Source organism: Phoenix dactylifera, chromosome 11 (assembly GCF_051530095.1).
Source record: "Phoenix dactylifera cultivar Ajwa chromosome 11, Ajwa_hap1_PhDact_Kaust_v1.1, whole genome shotgun sequence".
Lineage (NCBI taxonomy): Eukaryota > Viridiplantae > Streptophyta > Magnoliopsida > Arecales > Arecaceae > Phoenix > Phoenix dactylifera.
The window spans coordinates 30,358,984-30,381,895 of NC_143200.1; the positions used below are offsets into that span (position 1 = coordinate 30,358,984).

At 42.1% G+C, this 22,912-nt stretch overlaps 2 protein-coding genes and 1 non-coding gene across 4 annotated transcripts; 2 read left to right on the top strand and 1 right to left on the bottom strand.

The window, feature by feature from the left end:
- The first annotated feature begins 142 nt into the window (after positions 1-142).
- On the top strand, positions 143-1,630 carry LOC103715562 (uncharacterized). The gene has a single exon (XM_008803235.5). It carries the CDS (start codon positions 525-527, stop codon positions 1,419-1,421), a length of 897 nt encoding a protein of 298 aa, XP_008801457.4. The 5' UTR covers positions 143-524; the 3' UTR covers positions 1,422-1,630.
- A 7,730-nt stretch (positions 1,631-9,360) lies between these two features.
- On the top strand, positions 9,361-9,433 carry TRNAE-CUC (transfer RNA glutamic acid (anticodon CUC)). The gene has a single exon. It is a non-coding gene; the product is annotated as a tRNA-Glu (tRNA).
- Positions 9,434-12,772: 3,339 nt separating this feature from the next.
- Positions 12,773-20,684, bottom strand: LOC103715563 (glucan endo-1,3-beta-glucosidase 6-like). 2 transcript variants are annotated; one of them, XM_039127861.3, is made up of 3 exons: positions 20,561-20,684; positions 19,611-20,169; positions 12,773-14,166 (listed from the first exon to the last, which is right to left on the bottom strand). In XM_039127861.3, exons 2-3 carry the CDS (start codon positions 19,952-19,954, stop codon positions 13,047-13,049), a joined length of 1,464 nt encoding a protein of 487 aa, XP_038983789.2. In that variant the 5' UTR covers positions 19,955-20,169; positions 20,561-20,684; the 3' UTR covers positions 12,773-13,046. The 2 variants fall into 2 exon arrangements, with proteins under 2 accessions (XP_038983789.2, XP_038983788.2); XM_039127860.3 differs by having other exon boundaries at positions 20,447-20,601.
- Between the last annotated feature and the right edge of the window lie 2,228 nt (positions 20,685-22,912).

Genomic DNA, 22,912 nt, shown 5'->3' on the forward strand with positions numbered 1-22,912 from the left:
TATACCCTTACAATACGCTGATAATTTAGTGTCGTCTTCCAAGTGCAGTTTCACATCGATTCACTTTGAGCTGGGAATCTCCACTTGGTGTTTGGTCAATTTGGAGGGTCTAATTGAGCCACTTGTTTTTGCTGTCCAAGCAGGTGAGGGTTTATTATGTCTTGTCCCGTTCCACCGCCCACAAGCCATAGTGAGAGCGGGCGGATGTGGATCGAACCGGGATATGCTAGTTATATATAAATGAAGAAAGTGGAAAAGGATCCCAACTTTTTCAGATGGGAGAATGAGCCGCATGGATGTGCCGTGTACGTGTTTGACTGCGGGACCTGGGTTGTATGCTAATTACCTTGTACGCGAACGACGAACGAAGGATTCACCTTCCTTAGCGTGAATCCAGTACCGTTGGATCACCCACCGCGCAGATCTCCGAACGCCATCATTCACCGGCCCTCAAAAGTTCTCAGAGCGACCGGCGCTGTTCTTTGTAGCAGTGGAGTGGAGGTGCAATCGGGCAGCACCTGGTCATGGTGCGCCATGCCCCGCCGCTTTACTCTTCGAAAGCTTTCTTTCTCGCAGAAGATTCCAATATCCACGTGGAGATTTTGGTCTCACATGTTGCTCCCAGACGAGCCCACATCCCCTTGCACAGCTGGAGCAGCAGCGCGGTCATAAGTGAGTCCAACCCCCCTCGCTCATCCGAACAAGCCTACCGAGGCACTACACTCCATCGGTGCTGGTCCCGGCCCCTCCCTTCCTTGTTCCTTAAATACTCTCCCATATGCATACGAAATAGAAAAGAGATGGAGAGGAGAAAGGAGAAGAAGTTACGAGTTGAGAGAAAGCGGTGCAAGTCCCCCAAGAGGGAGGCCGAAAGCAGCAGCGGCGGCGGCGGCGGCGGCGGCGGCGGCGGCGGCGGCATCCACCGACGTCGCCCGCTCTTCCGAGGGGTCCGCATGAGGAAATGGGGGCGATGGGTGTCGGAGATCCGGGTCCCCAAGAGCCGCACCAGAATCTGGCTCGGATCCTACTCCACCCCCGAGAAGGCGGCTCGAGCCTACGACGCCGCCGTCTACTGCCTCCGTGGAGACCAGGCGCGCTTCAACTTCCCGGAGGATCGAGGCTTCCACATCCCCGAGGAGCAGCGCCTGGCGCTGGCCGCCCGCGAGGTGAAGGCCATCGCCATGAGGCACGCCTTCTCGGTGCCGCTCGACAGCACGCCCCTCTCATCCACCAATGTCGCACCTTCTTCCCAAGAATCGTCGTCGTCGGCGTCCACCGGTGCTGCGGTTGGTGCATGCAACGCGAATGTGCTTACGGCGACGGACGGCGATTCTTGGTGGGCTTCCCAGGACCCCGATGGATTCCTCTTCGTCGATGCAGCTGCGATAGAAGAGGTAATGAGGATGTTGGATTTGCTCTAAAACTCCGGCGCCCATACTTTCTAGGTGCAACTGCGAACACACCCATGCCCGCGTGGAACGTCGGAGAGAATCGATCATTGCTCTTTTTATTTATTTATTGTATCTCAAAGCATTTCTTTTTTTCTTTTTTTTTTCTTTTTTTTGGTAGAGAAAACCATAAGTACATTTATATGTTGACATCCTTTTCTTCATCGTTTGAATAACTATAAATACATATATTATTTACATCGGACATGGTCTTGTAGGTTAAAAACTTCAGAATTTCCACTGCCCAGCTAATTCACTAGCCGGGGTCTGCTGGATTGATCAGCTCATATATATTGTGTTTTCTGCAATGTACAATACAACAAACGTGCATTTTTCGCTCTTGCTTTATGCCGCAGTATGCATTCGTTAAGAATGCATAAAAATTAGTCGAATATATAAAACATACAAATTATCAACAAGAATTTACGCTCAAGATATATTTTAAGACAGCTAAAGATAGGGTTCTATGAAAGGATGATCTAAAATTGCTCATCTCATGGCCGTCCGAACAAAGATTCTTCATGTCAAAAATGTTATGCCTTTGCTGATAAGAAACAAAATATAGAATACGATACATAAAAGGTAACCTCTTGGATTTAGTTGACCAGACGACGTTAAATCTTTCTTCTGCTAAGATTCGTTGCAGATCGATGTCGGTTATTTTCTAAATATTACTCCTTTTCTTTACTATCCTTTAAAATATTTGTTACCTGTTGCAGCCGGAGAAAAATAAATCTATGAGGCAGTGAAACCATGTTGAATGTGAAATCTGAATCTAACCAGGTTACTTCTATGGTTGAAACAAGTTATTACTACAATAAAATGCTTAACACTTGTTCCTTAAGGAATTCTCAGCTTTGCACCACACGTCCTTTCGCATGCTAGTACAGCTGGGCGTAGCATAAAGCAAATACTATCAGGAAGGCAAGTGGCATCGATCGAGCCATCCATCATATACAAACGTCGCACATCTAGCTAACATGACAATAATTGCTATGCAGCTCATGCTGCACTAACTCTTTCCCACTAATAATGCTAATGTGAACAGCGAACTACTATGAAGAGCTAACGATATTCACCTTTTGTCAAATAATACAAGCTTAATGACACAACTTCGACAAAAATTAACAATGAGATAATTTCTTAATCAATCAATTATCATCAGTAATAAGTAATAAAAGATTTTTATACATGCTATATATATATATTACGAAGCACTCTGCATATATACCATGCCTCTAATACGAGTGAGGCTTAAAAGCAATTGTGATGTCATTGTAGTGTTACTTATACAACGTTTTACTAATTTTGGAATAAGAAGGTTTTGATCGTGGACCCATCTCCCCTAAATTGTAGCTTGCTCCTTTTTAGAAATTTCTTTCCATATATATCTCCCAAAATTTTCAATTCCGGAAGTATGTACATGTAAATTTGTATTTTGCGTTAATGCATATCAAAATACAATTATTTTGTGCCGACATCCCTACCGTCAGTAGTTAGTAGAATGCAACTTAGCCTGGTGTTAGATTCGTCTAGTCATTTATATTTAGTTTACTTGTAAAATAACCAAAATGCCCTTATCTTTAGTAGGGAAACGAACCCATCTTTTTCACTAGGTCCAGTCAATGGTCAGGGCATATGTGTTATATTAAAAAAAGGCTAATTTTGGCAATGTTCAACCTGTAATGTGAATTTAGCAATCACTATTTGCCATTTTCTCTATTCATGAGCGCATATTATTATTATTTGAGTAACTTATAAAGATCTTTTTGAGATTAACATTTACTATATTTACCCCCAATAGTTCGTAAAACCTACATTTACGCCCCTTTAAATTAATGGCGTGAATTCATTTATCTCATGTAAAAAATCAAAATTACCTTGAGTGATGGATAAATTACAAAAACCTCCTGAAATTAGGAGTAAATTATACTTATATCCAATTATTTGAAAAACTTACGCTTATCTCCTTGAGGTTTATTTTTATCTGGCATATTAACCCATAACTTAATAGAATGTTAGTCAAATTGTTAACTTAAATTAGACTTAATTGCCATGTTAGAAAAAAATTAAAAAATGACCAAACTAGCTTTAAGTGATATAGTATCTACTTAAGAAAGAGAATAACCGTGAGGCGTCATGAGTCTGGAGCTTGATCTTTATGAATTATCAGAAAAAAAAACCACGTGCCAAAGAAAAAACAATTTATATCTTTCAGGCAAACAATTGTTAAAAAAAAAAAATATTCTTATAATAACATATTCTAGCATTAATATTAACAAAACCTTCCGGAATAGGAAAAAAGATAATTTTCTCTAACGATGTTGAGTATCCTATAGCGAGAATTGAGTTACCTCTGTGGAGCAGACGGAGAGGAAACTAGATGAACTCTGTTGCTGCAAAAAATTGGTTCAGAGCGCAAATAACTCCCTGTTAACATTTGGAGATGAGGGAGAGTGGAAGGCCTGACCACTAGGGCCTATGGAAACCTCTAATAATGGACAAAGAGCCTCTGATGAGGCCTCTTTAATATATTGTATGGGAGGGTCTCTTGGCATGCCATATTGCCCATCTTACAACTCCTGAAGTAATATCTTTTTCTTTAAGAAACACGTCTTATGGACAAATATAGAGAGCCGAGTCTACTGGTTTCCACCGCCTTTTCTCTCTCCCATTTCGACTTTTTTCTCTTCTCTGATGCACCAGCCTACCTCCAATGGCGTCGAGAACTCCGCTGATTGGTCATAACTCATTATAACATTTCTTCTCATGCTATGAAATCTCATGATCTCGAATCTACTCAAAGTCTTTGCCTCGCTGCTGATTGTTTCTACCACCTGTATCACCATTCGTCATGTCAAGAATGATACCATGAGCAAGAGGTTGAGCTAATTAGTGGAGATCTTGAGAAAGTACCTAAAATCAAACTACCATGGATGACATAGCAAGAAGTCTTGGGTATGTATTGTTTGGACATATAGTCTGTGCTGACAAAATAACATTTTGATTATGTATTACCTCGATTTGAGGTGTGGATTGATGAAATGTAAGATGTCTATCAATGAAATGATAATTATGCATCAAGGAACTATCGGATATGGATCAGCATACCGAAGACGTTCAGATATATATTAGTTGGACATGTGCTATGTATTAGATTTAAACTATGCATTACCTCAATTTGAGATAAAATATAAGATATGTGTCAGCAATACAGCGGATGCGTATCAGTAAATCATTAGGTATCTATCAGTATACAAAAAGATTTCTATTACAGACAACACAGAAAGGAAACAGAAAGGGAGCGATGATTAGATTTTTCTGCTCAGTGGTCGATAAAGGTCTTACCATCAACTCCTCTCTCTCTCTCTCTCCCCCCTTATTGTTGAACGAATGGATGGAACTCCATTGATTTTTTCTTACCGAGCTAAGGTTTTGTCATCGATGGCTGCTTTGTGGAAGAGAAGAGAGCGGGGATATCAATTTGAAAGGAGAGAGAGAGAGAAACAGAAAAAGGAATTAAGGGAAAAATTGGTGTCGAGGTGGGACTCTGAAGGTAGTACGCATGGGAAAGGAACGAGGAAGCACAGATATTTTTTGAAGGGGGAATCGCACCGATGCCCCACTTCTTATTCTCTGTCTTTCAATCCCCACCAGAGAGGCTCGGTTAGTTGACATTTGACTTATGTACTCTGGGTTCCGTGAGAAGGGATACGCGGCGAGCTCACAAGTTCTCCCTATATGATATCTTCTTGTGACCTCACTAGAGAATTTTTATCCTCTAAAAGATTGGCTAGAGAAAGGCCAAAAAAAATTTATGAACAACTTTACGCCTAGTCCCTACGAGTTGACTCGTCTTTTGGTCCTGTATATCACGGCCTTTACTAGTAAAAATTACTGCAAGATCATATTCCATAAGTAGTTAAAAAATAATTTCGAAATAAGATATGTATTAGATAAGAAAAGAATAGAAGTAAAGATAGAACCTACATAGCTAATAACCATATGAGAGCCGTTAGTAGTGTAAATAATGGAAACATGATTTAAGTTTGTTTTCAAGAGAACTAAAGAGGGATCAGAGGTCATGAGATTACAACAAGTAGAGTCAATGAACCAAAAAGAAGGTTTACTTGAGATGGTAATGAACTATTGTTTCAATATCAGTCATAGTAATGGATGAAATGGGCATAGAAGAAGACGTAGAAGCTGACGAACTAGTAGAAGCAACAGCCGCAAACCGGTGTGACGAGGCTGTCTGGGCGTTCTGAGCTGCTTTCTCCTCAGCATGTTTCTTCTTGCACTTTGAGATCTTTTGGCTTATTTTGCCACAATGGAAACACTGTCTCTGAAATTTACTATGCTTTTTCCGACTTCGAAGGAGTAGCTACATCCACCGGAGCAAAAGCAAAAGAAATAAAGGGAATAGATAAAATACAAGTTGATGTGGCCATAACCATATCAGTAGCTAGAGATACTTCGACGAGTAGCCTGACAGTCTCTTCAAAGATAAGCTCAGTAAGGGCTACCTCAACAGTCAGTCGAGGAGAGCGATAAAGTAAAGAAGCCCTAATGTTCTCAAATTCATCTCGAATGCCCATCATAAGCTGCATAAATTGCCGACGATCCATATATTCCTAAAACTTCTTGGCAGAGTTTTCATCTGTAAAATTAGGATCAGCCTATAAAAATTGATCGCAAAGATTGCTAATATGTGAATGGAAGTCAAGAAGGAGGGGAGCGGGGGGTGGGTGGTGGGACTGAATGGCCGAAGGGAGATGGCGGTGGCGGCGCTCCAACGGGCCCGAGCGGAGGGGGTCCAGGAGTACGTCACGTATCGGAAGGGGAAGACCTTCAAGAAGTCCCACCGCCTCTACAAGAAGAAGCGGCTGGACATCGAGTTGAAGCTCATTGGTAAATACAAGCTCTAGTGCAAGAGGGATCTGTGGTGCAGGAGCCGAAGAGGAAGAAAACTTGGAGGAAGAAGATGAGGCATCATGAGAGGTAGGCTAGAGAAGGAGCTCCCATGCCAGGTGAGGCTCTGATACCATATGAATGTGGAAAGAGAGGAAGGAGAGAGAGAGTTGGAGAGGAACGAGAGACATAGGTAGAGAGGGATGTATTCTTCTTTATCACTTGCAAACAGCGTCATAGCCCACTTTTTATAGGAAAAGGTGGCTATGTACAGCTTGTATATAACTAATCAATATAACTTATACAACTAACAAGGATGACGAGGATCGCTCTTATATAAATTATAGATTATGTACATAGATTTGGTGATTGAGAGTTTGAGGGCCCTGACCTAAACCGGCCAGCTTAGCTTTGAACTACTCCATAACCATGAATCGTGTGCATAAATTTGGCTCAGTTCAAACTCAGTTTAATAAGCTCAGTTTAACATGCTTATAACAAGCTCAGTTTAACATAAATTTGACCACTGTTCAAACTCCCACTTTAATCTGATAGGATTTGGCTTTCTCACCCTAAGCATCCCAAACATAAACTATTAAATCCATTTCCATTGGCAGCTCTACAAACGGAAGCACTCGCAAAGCCGAGAATCCTTAAATCGGGATCAAAGCGATGATCGATACCCTACAAAATCGAACGCAGCCTCCGACCAGTATTCAGTAATCAGTGATGACCGCATTAATGTATATATAGATGGGGGGGTAGGTTTTAGTTGTCTCCTTTTCAGCATATCAAAGAACAGAGTTGAGAGACTTTAATTGATTGCGCTCTTATTTAGCTCTGTCATGTGTCGGACATATGATAGTTCCAGTCAAACAGAGATGCTTGCGAATATTCATAAATTTGGAGAAACACATAATCTCAGTCCAGCTGCATCATGCGACATGTCATGAGCACAGACCTTGGGCACTCAAATTTACTGAGCTATTACAAAATGCGACGCACTAAACGTACTTAATAATCCTCGCTGTGTGAGGAATTTGGTAATTGGAAATCCATCCATTTGATATAAAGCCATCATCACAAAAATATCATATGCCAACGGCAAACCATTCCGTCGACATAGCACCATCACTTCCTCTATATGCCTTCACTGATCATGCCTTAACGACCATTACAAACGAATATAAGCCAATGCAGCAAAAGGATGGCAAACTTCATGCCTTAATGACAACTGATACCAAAGAAAAAAAGATGAGACCCCATGCATTATTTAGATCCAAAGGAATTCTTGCCCGCCTATCAGCCGACCAAGTTTCATATTTCTAGTGTCATAAACAGATATCAGGGATCAGTGGAGAAAAATCTTTCATTGGATCATCATGACGGATCTTCTTCATTCGGCAGGCCTTCGTTTCCTCTGGAGTGACCGGCGTGGATATAATTATACGAGAATCTGTACCACGCTTCACCCTATAAGAAATAAGAAACACAGCACGGAGGCGCAGGTCAATACCTCATTGATCCACTACACACCGTATTTCTGCTTTCTTTCATCCCTTTCTTCCTTGTTTCTTTCACCCTCCCTCCTGCGGTGTCGGAAACCCAGGTTGATCGTCATCTATAAATTAATCACGCAGAAGTAGATAAAAGAGCAAGTCGTACTTGCCTGCTTTAGGACTTCCGCAAGCAATTTTTTGTCACGAACCAGGTCATCAGGGACATCAGTTCCCAAGCCGCTTCTCTTCCTGCTGCACAGGTTTCTCCGTATGATACACAAGCGTCATCAGAATGACTGTCGAGAGAAACTTATACCCAAGCGAAACAAGAACAAACTTTTACTCGGTATCTCGCTATAGTGGCTGAAGGAGGGGAAACAGAAGTGGAACTCCAAAGATCACATCGTCCGTTGCCGGTACAATAATATGAGGACCGGATGGTTCCATTGAATGTAATACGATGCAAAGCATTTTGCTATGTTGTTACAACATCCACAGGCTGTGTATCAGCACTAGCAGCTATCTATATGGTAATATGGGTGTCAGTTTATATCAACAGAGATACAACATACCCTCTCAACTTATAGCTCACATTCAGCTAATTCTACCTGTACTAATTCAAGTTCTATTCCGCATCTTTACCTTGTCAAAATCCCACCAAACCCATATCTTACAAGCTAGCAAGTTTGAATTGGTAGGATCAGATAAGCCAAAGATAATAAGTGTTTCTTCTGTTTTTTCAACATGCAATTGTTATATATATAGTTTCCAGAAATCAAATATATCGAGGGGATGATTGCACCATGTGCATCAAAGTAAATCTGATAATACAACCCAATATAAAGAAGATCACAAACAGAACCATTCGAGCACAGCAACAAAAAAGAACATATAGATAGATGCAAGGCATTCATGCATTAAGCATTTATATTTGCCTCTAGAAATTCTTATAATAATATAAAACATATTCAAGATGGGCGACACTATCCCAAATAAAAAAAGGGGATTAAAGTATAACGCATCATGCCTAGGCCAATCAAACCATTCTGAAATAGGGTCAAAAAAATTAAAAAAAGAAGAAGAACGTAATAGATTTACCGTACGTCTCAGCTCTTGGTAGAGCATATCGGTACTATAATATCTCGATGGTGTTTTACGCAGGAGAAAGATACGTTATACGTAATGGCATCATAACGTATGTCTTGAACATGTATTAATCATGACTTATTTAAATCATCCGATCACCCAACCCCGGACCAGACACCATCTACGTCTCATCCAAAACCCATACAGAAGAAAGGACACAAATCCTCAAGCCATAAACAGCATGGAGAGCTAATTCCCACGTCAACGCAAGAATCTCCGGAAAGGGATCGTCGAGAAGCTCTCCTGAAGCCGTCGCCATGTCGGGCCTGGGCCTCAATATCAACGGTGGGGTGCAAACGAGAACCTGCTGTCTTTGCGAGGGAAGTTGGATATAGGTTTCATGAATTAGACCGCCATCCGTTGTAGTCTAGCTGGTTAGGATACTCGGCTCTCACCCCAGAGACCCGGGTTCGAGTCCCGGCAACGGAATCTTTTTTAAAAAAAATTATTTTTTATGTTCTTTGTTAATTTGCTGCAATTGTCCGTCTGTAGAACATTTAGCATCCCTTTCTGTCGCCAGTGCCGGGCCTCTTTTTTTGGGGGGGGGGGGGGCTAAAAGTGCGGGCTTATTCAATGGCATGCTTTAAGTGCACCTGTAAACTTGTTTCAAGCTAGGGTCGGTATTTGAATTGATGGTCACACCCTTCTTGTAGAGTTGTAGTGCCACCGAAGTTTATCATTTTAAGTTTCTGATTCATGGATCTGCCAGACATTTGTACCGCCGCCGCACGTATTCGACGCTAATCCGTGAACCTTGAACATGTTCTTAAGCTTTTCTGATGTCTTCGTCCACTTTCTTCTAGCATGAAAATCTTGTGTATTTCCTCGCCTTTTCAATGGCGTCGTCGTGCTCTTGTACTCATAATTAGTTTCGCTGAAGACGTGTATGTTGTTTTGATGATTTTGCTTAATTTGGATCCATAAGTTTACTATAATCTAGATATCGTTAGTGCCCTTTTGGTATTTCCTTTGTTTTCAGAATCCCTTTTTTGTTTTCTGCGATTGCCCTGAAAACCTTGGAGCTTTTGGAAGCTCGCTGCTTTTGAAAAAGACTGAAAATAAAAGCAAGGAATAACAAAAGCTTTATGCAAATGCTATCTTCCACGTCAATCTCCATGTGACATTTGACTTATTCAAAAAGAAACAAAAATGCAAAAACCATGCAGGCCCTTATCTTTTCTCGATATGTGCTGAATAAGTCAACGTAAATCTCCATATGGTTGTTTCTTTGGAATATGTACGACTCCTTTAGATGCTTTTTCTCTGCACCGAAAGCTTTAAGATGCTCCTTTTTATTTTTTGATAATTATCAGATGCTCCTTAGCCCCCATGTTGATGTATTTGCTTCTAAATATTCTTCATATGTTCGCCTTCAGTTGCGTTTGGTCCAGGCATAAGAAGGTATGCGCCTTGGAATAAGTCTTCTATATCATCTAAACAGCATTTAGGAAAGAGGCAAAACCAAGGAATGGTTCTGTTAGAGAGCTGTCATAAGCTATTCCATGGCACAAAAGCATCTTTTTTTATCTGCTTTTTACCTTTTTATGGATAAAAAGATGTTGATGTAAAAGTTATTTGAAAAAATGTCTTCTGTTATTCAACCGTGGGGTCTAAAAAAAAAAAAAAAAAAATGGCGTAACACATGACCTAACCATTCCCAGGGCATAAATTTTATTATTTCTACTTTTTTTTTTTGATTCCCCCAACCAAATGCAACCCTGGAGATTTATCATACAGTAAACCGCAAGAATTCTGGTATCAACGATACCTGCATTCTTTTAATGAATTTTGATTCTGGATGTGCATGCATAAATTTTATTACAGCCACCAGAGCTAGTTGCATATATTAGCAAGCTGCCCGTCCGAAAACCCTATAAGGCAGGGTTGTCTTATGCGAACAATTACCTAATGTTTAATATAGATTTATGGCAGAGGACGATGATGATATTCACTGCCCTGCGTCCTGAACCCTGTGGAGCTGATGGGGCGATCGAGCTCTTCAATGCCATCTTCTATCCATCAAATGAGATTATGAGGGGGAGCAATGGAGCTTTCCCTGGAGGGGGCTGCCTGGCAAGGGCAGCCCAATACATTTGAAGGCCTAAGGCGGATTCAGTGAATGAGGCCTTTTTTTTTAATAATAAATTTTTTTAATAAGTATAAAATACTTAGAAAAAAGATATGAAAATAGATATCACTCAAGTATATTATTTCAACAAAAATGCATGTATGCAACAAAGATAGATAAAAAGCTTTTTCAGTTTAATATAATTTTTTAATGAAAGCGGAAAAGTAATTATGCTTAAGGAATGGCCCATAAAACTGATTAAATAATTGAGATAATGCTTCACAGTACTGTTTACCATGTCAAGCAAGAGCAGAGTAGGAAAAGGTTATCCCATGGCACTTCATGGTCAAGGTAAAGGAAAGAATTTATTCAGAAAGGAACCTCTCTATGAGAGAATGTAAGGGCATTACGGGAAATCCACTCTATCTAATTAATAAAAGTCCCATCCCACCGTCTCCCCTTCAAGTGAGTACCCAAGCAGCCACTGCAACATCACAGCACAGCAGCCATTCAACCCGCCCACCCCCTCCGTTTCTTTCTCTACCCTCCAAGAAGTCTATCTCCAATCCCCCTTTCTTGCTGATGGCCCAGCTGGATCAGGAGTAATGTGAGGGAAGAAAAACCAAGACCAAAACCAAAAAAGAGAAGGGATGAAAGATAAGAGTGGCTTCAGACGTGTATGAAGCCAACCAAATCCCTCCTCTCTCTTTCTCTCCACCCAAAACAAAACTACTGTCCCCAACTTCCCAAATTGCCCCTCTGCAGGCCAGGAAACTCTCCACCTCCCTTCCATCAAGGGGGAAGACTCATAGCCAGCTCCTGTTCCCGTTTTATATGGGGCCTTTGCTTCCTTTTGGTCAGCCTCCCGGAGGCCTTAGGCGACTGGGCCGGCCCTGCTGCCTGGGTGGGGTGCACCCCTGTCTGTGAACTTCCAAAGAACGAACTGAGAGATGCTCTGCTTGACACCCTTGGTGCCTATCCGATTCCGACGACATGCCTTACGAGACCCTTTCCACCATCTTCAGATGAGGACACTGATGAGCTGGCTCATCAAACATCATAGAATAACCAAAGAGAGAAGGTGGTTTTGGCGGGCCATGCAGATTTCGGGAACAATGGCTGTATCTTTTACACGAAAGAAGGAATCGCCTTCCTTCCGTGCGGAACCCACGCAAGGGAGGATCTTAATAAACATCCGGTTAGAGTTGTTGTCTCAATCTCTTCAGTCTTGCATGTATGTATGTACCTACCTACCCTCAACACGTTTTTTTTTTTTTTTTTATTTTCCTTTATTTTAAAAGCCAGGACGTAAGCTCGTCAATCTCTCGATAACCCTCACGTTGCAATGTGTATGGTTCGAGAATCATATTGCAGCCGTGCGCCCAAGAATGGAAGCACCGACCAATACAAGGGAGCCTGTTCTCTTTGTGGGACTTCCGCTCTTGCCTTTACCAGCTCCATTAGCAAGGCCGAAATCTTGAGATCATAGAATTTATGGGGGTAAAAATGATGATAAAAAAACAAGGCATGGAATTATAATGTCTCAAGGCGATAGTTGAAGCAAAAGATGAGGTCTCACCGAGGCTTCCATTGCAGAGTTAGCAGGCTCTGCCTGAGATCATCATCCCAGTGAATCCTACCTTGCTGCGAATTGTGATGTTTCCGGACTTGACAAAATCATTATTCAAACGAGCAACAGCAGGATAATAAGCTAGACTTTTTCTTTCCGCTCCAAGTGCAGCGGCTCTGATGATATTGTGCCCCATAAATAAAATACACACTTGCCTCGAATGAAACCTATTTAGGTCATGGCCATTGCCCTTAACACTGAATTTTTTCCCCCCCCGCATTTGCGCGCTTAGCGCAGCTCACCTGTCCTCCCTGCATTCATCGTTGGAGTCCCAAAAAAATACATTCCTGAAGCAAGCATTGGCTCCAAATTCACTAGAATCTCAGGTTGAAAATGTCGGAATGTCACAGCAATGTCAAAAATAGTTGAACAAATACACACAGCAGAAGATTCTCTCTCTGGTATCTGATTTGCCATACAGTCCATGAGATTCCAGAATCAGCCTCGATCATGATCTCAAACCTGCAACTCCCAGTGGATGGGTCCCTGTTTGTGATGGTTGCTAAGTTCGAAAATCCACAAGCCACATCATCCTGATCGTTCTTCTGGTAATAACTGTTGAATGCATATGAAATGTTCCCTCGTGCATCCAAATCACCACATGAAGTCTTATATCCAAGGCTGGTGCAGTCCCCATTCGCGCATGCATAGCTCGCGCTAGGAGCGATCCTTGAATCATCGAGATTGACTGAAGGCTTCAAGACACACCACTTCTTGTCCAGATACTTGACATTCTTGGCCCTTGCTAAGGAACCTGAGTTCGTCGTCCTGAGATTAAGTTGATACTTGGGCAACCCATCATAAGTAAATATACCCCAGTGCCGCTCAAAATTTCCTGGCTGGATGCTCTTTTCATCCTCATCGATGAAACTAAAGAGGTATACATCAATAGGTCCTGGTCTCATTGGTGTGCCCTGCCCCGTTGCAATGTGGGTCATGAAACCCTGATTGAATCTTTGAGCATACTGAATATTTGCATTCATGTCCCCATCCGTGGGCCAACCAATTTCACCAACAATGACGGGGAGATTTTCAAAGCCATTCTTCTTCAAGGCCCATATGAGAGTATCATGGTTTGCGTCAAACATGTTGTCATAGGTTGCCGAACCATCAACAACAGGAGCCGAGGATCCATCAAAGAAGGCATATTCCACAGGAAAGTTGGGGTCGCTGTAGAGGCTGATAAAAGGATAGATGTTTACAGTGAAGGGAGCAGCATTGTCGCTGAGGAACTTGACGATAGCAAGCATGAGATCGCGGATGTCAGAGCGGAAGTCCCCATCCGAAGGTCGGCCACTTGATGATTGGTAGACATCAGCATTAAGGGGAACGGTGACTTTAACTTGGCTGCTCATACCCGCTTTTACGAGGGCACCTTGAATATTTTGGAGGGATGGAAAGGTTGATTGCAGAAAACTCCCATTATAAGTCTCCAAGAAAGGTTCATTTCCAACAGCAACGTACCTATTGACAAACAAGAGAGCAAATTTGGTGGGTAAGTGAAGAATTTATGACTCTCTCTATAGAAGCTTCAAAGACAAAATATGCTCAGATATAACAATAAAGGTTTGCTGGTCACAGTTGGCATCTAGACTCATTTGCGAAATTTCCTTATGATAAAACCATTTTTTCCCTGAATGTCGGGAAAGAAATAGAGTAATGTTAGTGTTCCTGTATCATGCTTATATGTTAAGCATGTGCCTTGATTATATACTTCCATGAAGACTACAGTCAAGAGACTGTCTTCCAAAGAATGTAAAAAGTTTGGTTTCACCTTGACAGATGGTGAATTTGAACACTGAGATGAGCTTTGGAAACTGCATTTGTGAGTATAAAAATTAACTGATAATTGCAAAAATTGGATAGATATAGTATGGCTCTAAGCATGTAGAAGCAAGAGGATGCACAATATCACCAAACCATTTAAAGATGCAAACTACATGGAGGACAATGAATCTACCATTTCCATCTTTAATGGACCTGACTTTTGCAACAATGGATCAACATTGAAATGTTTGACCAGGTAATCTATATATGAAACATATAATTGGCTGCAACATTAACTGCCATTGGCTGCATCAATGCATATGATTAAAATAATAATAATAATAAATCACAGAAAGATTTCCTCCATTACCCACACCAACATTAGCTGTAGATTCCTGCAGTGTCTTGGAATATTAAAGGTTCAGCGTTGAGATGTGTTTTGGAATCACACCATATACCAGAGATGCCGAGGTCATGGCAGAGTTCAAGGGCATTTTTTGGACTGTCAAGTTGATAAGGTTTCAACAATTCTGACCGTCAATTGATAAGGTTTCAATAATTCAAACTGTCAATTGATAAGGTTTCAACGATGTATCACGACAATAAGCCTAATACACAATCTTTCAATAATTAATAAGTTTTCAATAATCCTAATACACAATGTTTCAACAGCCATACGTTTGTGAAGTAGAAATTCTGTTATAGGAGTATTGGATGCCAAGGCAGAGTCGAGCACCTATTGATAGTCCCTACTATGAAGCAATGAGGCCTTTTTCTTGGTTTGGTAAGAAAGAAGAGGAAGACAAGAGAAGATTCAGTCTTCATGTTCAAGAGAAGTTTTATGAGAGGGTTAGATGAGAAAGAGTTGGAAAGGAATAAAAGTGATGACAAGGGACAAAGACCGGTCTTAGTAAGACGATGTTTTGTTTCAAATGGTCTTTTCAGTCATACCTTTGTGTTCCAACATTAAGGTATTCTAACGTATCTCTTTCCTTAAATTTGTGCAGGATCTTTTTAGATTTCTTCTGGTGATCCCTTCTTGTTTTTGGGGTCTTAATGGGCATTCTTTGATGTTTTTCTCAACACACCAAAGGACTGAGGAGGCGAATTCCTGGTAATGGAAGCAAAACTTTCTACAAGTTGTTTTCAGCAATTAAGAATTTAATATAGCTTTGTTCTCACTTTATACAGTGGAATCTGTCTTGGGAAAAGCCTAATTAATTTTATGTGAATCAAAGAATAACATAAAAAACCTTATTTATGTTATGACTGATTAACTGGGTCCTGTTCGGTAAAGTTTTTATTTCTTGTTTTTGTTTTCAAATACCAAAGAAGAAAAATTAACTAATCTGAATAACATGTTGAGTAACATCCTTTTTTTTGTATTTAAACTTTTCATAAAAATCAAACTTTGGGTAGCATTTTCTTTCCAAAAAAGTGAAAACAAAAGGCAAGAGTAGCCGGGTTTACATAAAAATTATATTTAAAAAAATCCACGTGGTATTTCATATAGAAACAGAAACAAAATATGACACCTTTACATTGCAGACTTTTAGTTCCTTGCATTTTTTTTCCTTTTTTTAATCCTGTGTTGTTTGGTTCCAATGGGTCAGCTCTTTGGCATTTTGCTCCATGACTCAAGGCAAATTGTCAGCCAAGATTCTTTTTTCCTCTTTTCCTTTGATAGCTCAGCACAGAGGCTTAATTGCGCTACAAAACGAGGGGTACCCAGGGCCTGCAATATGAAAAACCAAAGACTGATGGGATGCACAGCCTTGAGGATTCGACCCCCTTAGCTTCAAAATGTGACATCAGAAACATGGACTGACCATACACAGTATAGTAGAACCTCAGAAGTGGAAGAGCAGAAATAAGAGAGTTTGTGCCGCAGCAAAAGTGGCCAAGGAATCATGTTGCAAAACCAATTGAAATGACACTGGAAAATGCACAATTAGTAATGGTCGCAATCATGGAGAAGCACCATTTTAGCTCATATGTAAGAGAAACAAGGACTGAAGCAAATGAGAAGGCAGGTTTGCATGCAAGATAAAAATGGGTGTACCAAGACGGGCTGTCTTTTTTTTGTTTGATGTAAACAAGACGAGACATGTTGTATGTAGGCCTTAGTTACAAGATAAAATGGGTGTACCAAGATGTGCTATGTCATGTGTGAGCCTTGGTTGGGACAAAGGACACACAGGAAGCTGGCAGACTTAGTAAGGAGTAAAACATATGAGGAAAAGTTGACCAACAGAATGTAGGTAGCCTAAGAATGAAGTGTCCATGAGAGTTCACTAGAAACAAGCCAGAAAGTTAACATCAGTGATACTAGAGCCTACACAACAAGCACCAACTAATGCCAGAGTTATTGAGTCTTTCAACGAATTTCTAAAGTAACTACAGCAAATCAAATGCATGGTAGGCAAGGACCTAAAGGATGTGCCAATGAAGATTGTTCATAGAAAGATTGACCATCAAGCCTGAAGATCAGAATAGCTATGACCCCAAGAAAGGAGAACAACATGAAGAAATAGAACAACAACCCAAAAGTTTCAAGTGATGAGACAATGTATGACAACTAATTGAAAACAAATGCATCGAAGGCAAATTAATCATGGGTGGAGTGCAAGAAAATGATGTATAATACTAAGTTATATTTCACATAGAAAAGGTAAACATGGGCCAAAATTAAGATGATCTGAATCAAGACAGTGGAATCTGATTGAGTTTTGCTGCATAAGATGCTATTTGGCATAATTAACATTTGCGACATGTGAAACAACATGAATCACATAAAAAGGTGACAGTGCCCACTTGATTAGCAGTAAATATGGATGGAAAAGAGATGTGGAGCTTATGAGAATCATAAGGTTAATGTAAGATGAACCCAAGGAAAGTAGCTATCGAGCAAAAGGCTCAAAGTGCTTCTCAAAGGGTCAAAGAGTCTTGTTTCATGGCTGTTATCAACCAAAGCTTATATATATACATATATCTCAAGAAAAAAGAAAAAAAGCATCCAGGAAAATGGTAAGATACAGCAGGCAACCGGTGTCACTAAACATGCCATACTAAAAGTGTAATGTTAACTCACCAAAAGTCTAACAGTACTCTGCATGTTCTTAATCGAGACATGGGACATTTCTTTTGTGACATTTCATGTTGTCTTATTGAAATGAAGGTGACTTTGGTCGCTTTTCTCTCAAAAAAGGATCCAGAAATTGGGAGTGTAAGACAGAAACATGCAGGACAAATTGTCAAAAATATCAAGAAGCGCTGGGATTGAGAAATTGGGCTGAACTCAAAATAGCTGGCTTAATAGAACTGTAATTCAGTTTTAAGATGTTCTAAAAATTACAAAAATACCACCAACAAGTAATGACGCCTTTAGTTTTGAATTAATTTAGTTTCTATGTTGAGTTGGAATATATCTGCTACTTGGCTTCAGTCGGTAGCTTCATAGTACTGGTGTGCCTTAAATTGAGTAGGAAAATAAAGTCCTGTAGAGCGAGCCTATGTAGGACAATAAAGTATTAAATTGTTTTCCTTGTAAGAATAGGAATAGAATGGGAGCTGGTTCTTGGATTATAAAAGGTCCCCAAGCTGTGAAATGATGGACATCAATTATGGATCGATAAAATATTATTTCTTTTGCTTTATCTCTTGCGAGTCAAAAGAAGAGATCTAAGAGCTTTGAGGGAATCCAAGTTCCTTTCATTTGGATTCATGGATCAAGCAAAGAGATGATGATCTCTTTGTTTTTGTTCCATTCATTTTGACTCATGGATCAAGCAAGGAGATGATGATCTCTTTGTATTTTTTCAAGAGGACAGTGATCCTTTTCCACTACTCCGGTGCTTGTGCTGCGTCAGGTGACATTAGAGTAGCGCTCTTCCTCTGCCTGATGGCTTCCAAAAATAAGAATAGCAGCGACTTTCGACAAGAAACATGGATATCATTCCAGCTAATCAGTATGTGACGCGGGACACGATTAACACATCCATTGAGATGATTTAAAGATCACTTCAACAAGTGATTGATGGGTCAAATCAACTTCATCTGCAGACTTATGTATGCCCTATGACCAATGATGCTGCTCACGACTGGGTGGATCACGATCAGGGGCATACGCAAAATCACCAAATTCAATCCTATAAAGATGATTTTAACGACGAAGAGATTGATGAACTTATTTTTCAAGGAGATGCTACACAAGGAAAAATGCGAGACCGAGAGTATGGTTTACCCTACCGGTATGTACTAGCCCATATCGAGCATATACCATACCATACTGGTACCGAGTCTCGGTACGTTGAACCAACCCTCATACCAGGCATATGAACACTATACCAGTATGATACCGGCATGGGATCCAGTACTGAGATGGTGAACCGTGATTGAGACTATCACATGAATATTGATAATCCTGCTTTCAATAGAGAGACAAATATTGAAGATTTGCTTGATTGGCTTGCTGAAGTTGAGAGACTCTATATATATATGGAGATTCCTAAGTCGAAGAACTTGAAACTTGTTGCCTACAAATTGAAGCATAGAGCTTCAGTGTGGGAATGGCTATAATTGGAGCGTATTTGGCAACTAAAAGCCCCTAAGGTACAATTTTTACCAATTGACTATGATCAATTATTTCAATAATATCACAATTGCAAGCAAGGGAACTATAGCATGAAAACTTATGCAAAGGAATTCTTTCATTTGGCTTCGTGTAATGATTTAATTGAGACCAAGTCACAGCCAGTTGCTAAATTTATAGGTGAATTGGAGTCTATCATCCATGATAGGATCTCTATTCAGCCTATCTGGACAGTCAACTAGGTAATCAGGGCCGTAACTAGAGTAGAGGTGCAGCTAGAATGGCAATAAAACCAATCAGCAAGTAAAGTTATTGCAACAGAATCTTCGCGTGAGATGCCACAAATTCAGAGTCTTCATATCGCGTCAAATTATTCTGCAGTCAAACGGCAGGATTTTGCGCTAAAAAAATCCTCTTTTGAAATACACACACACACACACACACACACATATATATATATATATATATATATATGTAAACCGTGTCAGAGATTAATAAACTTTAGTAGAGTTATACAAAAGTTGATTAAGAGGTCTGAAGAAAGAGGAACCTGATATTAACTCCACCGTTGATGTAGTCGGAGACATTTGCCTTGACCCAGCGCTCCGCGGCCTTGACGCTCGTCGCCAGCACTGCGAGCATGTCGTTGGGGATGCCAACCATCACCTCGAGCCCGCTCTTCCTGAGGGCATTCATACTCCCTTCCTCCGCGTCAAACAGCTTCACCTTCTGGAACCCATTCTCCCTGAGCATCCGCACCACCACGGAAGGCGGCAGCGGGTGGCTCGTCTGCATCCCCCAGTTGGCACCGATCCCACTCACGGCGACCACCAGGCACAGCCAAGAAATCACCCCCAGGACCGGCGAAACCCACCATCCCCTACCCGTCGCCATAGCCCTGGAATCCGCTTGCTGGTTCGCAGAGACTCGGGTGCAGATCGCCTCTAGATCCACCTCGTACGCTGCAGACGCCTTGCAATGGCTGTCGACTCCAAGGAAAAAGTTGGGCGCTGATAAAAGTCTCGACAACTACCAACAAATCTTGGTCCAAGAGACCCCCTCAAAGCAACCTCGAGCAAGAGTCACAACCACACCACTAATCGCAGGCCCTGGATGCGAAAAAACAATGAAATGAAAGACAGCAGTCAACTTTTTTTAAAAAAAAAAAACCCGGACGCATTCTAGTAAACCAGAAAGAAAGAAAGAAAAAAAAAAAAGATGAAGAATAAGCTGCAAGAAGCGAGATGCCAAAAAAAATAAAAAATAAACTCAAGAAGCTGATTCAAGAAGGCTCGGGAAAAAGGAGCTCTTTGAGATTCCAGAAGACACACTAAAAAAAAATGATAAGGGGCTCATCAAGACAGGGTTGGCGACATGGTTTCTAACCTCCAGCCTATCTCTGAGGCGGCGGTAGTGGCGATGGTGGAAAAGAGTTGCATAAAGATGCAGATGAGAGAGAGAGAGAAAGAAAGAGGGACGGAGGAGATCGGCCTTACGCACCAGTGCTGTCCTCGGAGACGCAGACAAATGGAGTGAGAGAGAGAGAGAGAAAGAGAGAGAGAGAATGCAATATTGGAAAAGATTCGCGACCACACCGACCAACCCGAGCCGCTTGTACTGCTGCAACAGGGGCCGGATTAGGCCCCGAGAAAAAAAAAAGGTGCTGTACGGTAACAGCGCCTTGCAACGGGTGGCTGCATCCCTGAGTCCCACCTACGCTGGCCTTTCTTCTTTTTTTTTCTTTGTTTATTTTATTATTTTTTTTTTTTGCTACGAACACGCTGGCTTCTTTTTTTTTTTTTTTTTTTTTTTTGCTAATACGAATGGATCATACCTGACGGGTACGGATACACCCAATAAAGTCAAAAAATAGGATACCTCGGAGTGCCAAAGGCAGCTCCCCATCTCCAGTCCACAAGGTATCTCCGGAATGGCGAGCTACATACGCAACACCATTGGCTTCACGGTAGATATGCTTAGCCTGAAAGGCCCATCCATCCCTCGCCATAGTCCATATGTCATAAAGCAATGGGTGGTCACTGACATCACCCATAGGACCCTCTCGGATCCAACTGATAACGGTGGCTGAATCACTCTCTAGGAGGATAGATCTAGCCTGTAACACGCACCGGGCATGTCGAAGGCCCGCTCAGGCAGCTCTCAGCTCCGCGCTCGGAACCGAGGTGTCAAATAAATGACCTAGCCTGTAACATGCTGGCCTTCTTCGGGACTCGGCCTGGTTCACAATGCAAGGAAAAGATTCGAGGAAGAAAAAGGCTACATTTTCATCCACGAAAGTGAAAGGAATTCCTCTAATTAGACCACGGAAAAGAGAGATTACATAAATATCCACACTTAAGAGAGATTACAGGAAGTAAAAGGCTCTTCCTCTCTCTTCTTTTTTTTCTTTTTTTCTTTTTGTGTGTTTTGGGAAACCAAAAGGCTCTTTTCATATCCTTCTGCCGAGGTATCTGACCGACAGCGAGGCGGGCAGCAGGGTGCCTCCCCGTATTTTAAAACGGGGGACGAAGATAAGCAGGATAGGCGAATCGGTGCGAGGCATCATCATCCTTCTTCGATCCGACGGTCACTGGACCCGATTTTCTTGTATGTAACGGGTCAGGGCCGGTGATGGGGAGCACAACCCGAGCCTCGCTCTCTCGCTGCCGAGTCCGTCCATACCTACGTCGGGCTCCCTTAAGTCTTAACAATTTTTATTTATTTATTTATTTAAAAAAAGGAAAAATGTTAATTAAAGTTGTCTGGCTATCTGAGCTCCCTGCAGCCCGCACCCGCTGCGTTTATTTTGACGGCAAACTTGACGGCGTTAGGATCCCCCTATAATTCAATAATATATATATATATATATATATATGATTAATATATAATAAAATTCAACTATTTCAGGCCTGATTTGATGGATCATGCAGCGATTTACCTTCTACACAAGGGACTAATACTGTTACGGGGGAACTTAGCCACCATGCCCCACGTGACCGGCACGTGCGCCCAGGAAGACTACGGCTGCCCCTTGATCCAGCAATCCGACCTCGGGTCGGATATCTTCGGCTCCGCAGCCCGACCCCGAGTCGGCTGCCCCTTGATTCAGCAATCCGACCTCGGGTCGGATATCTTCGGCTTCGCAGCCCGACCCCGAGTCGGCTGCCCCTTGATCCAGCGATCCGACCCCGAGTCGGCTGCCCCTTGATCCAGCAATCCGACCTCGGGTCGGATATCTTCAGCTCCGCAGCCCGACCCCGAGTCGGCTGCCCCTTGATCCAGCAATTCGACCTCGGGTCGGATATCTTCGGCTCCGCAGCCCGACCCCGAGTCGGCTGCCCCTTGATCCAGCGATCCGACCCCGAGTCGGCTGCCCCTTGATCCAGCAATCCGACCCCGAGTCGGCAATCTCTGACAACAACAGAGTGTTCCCCTGAGGCACGCCGCGGCCCCCTGCTCCACTACTCCCTGCAACGGCCGTATCCGGCGCTGTTCCACGATCCCCTGTAACAGCCGTACAAAGCGGAGCTCCACTACGCCCTGCCATAGCCGTACCTAGCGCTGCCCCACGACGCCCTGTAACGACCATGTCAGTGGCAACCCCATCGCGCCACACGATGACCAATCCCCAAAAAAACCCCCCAGCCTGGTATATATGCGGCTGGGGGGGAAGGGGGAGGGTAAGCAAGATTTTCCAGAGTATCATCTTACCTGCTACCTCTCCTTCTCCTTCGATCTTCCCTAACTTGATCGTCGGAGGGCCCCCACTACCCCGGTGGTGGTGCGAGGCTTGCTTGCAGGTTTCCCGGCGGAAGGCGGAGCGCAACCGAAGCAATTCCAAGGGAACCCCGT

Bases quoted from the DNA above. Each gene is read 5' to 3' on its own strand.
- LOC103715563 (XM_039127861.3), bottom strand. From the start codon at position 19,954: ATGGCGACGGGTAGGGGATGGTGGGTTTCGCCGGTCCTGGGGGTGATT. The intron at 14,167-19,610 runs GTTCCTCTTTCT...GTTTGTCAATAG, and splicing joins AACGGTGGAGTTAATATCAG to GTACGTTGCTGTTGGAAATG.
- LOC103715562 (XM_008803235.5), top strand. From the start codon at position 525: ATGGTGCGCCATGCCCCGCCGCTTTACTCTTCGAAAGCTTTCTTTCTC.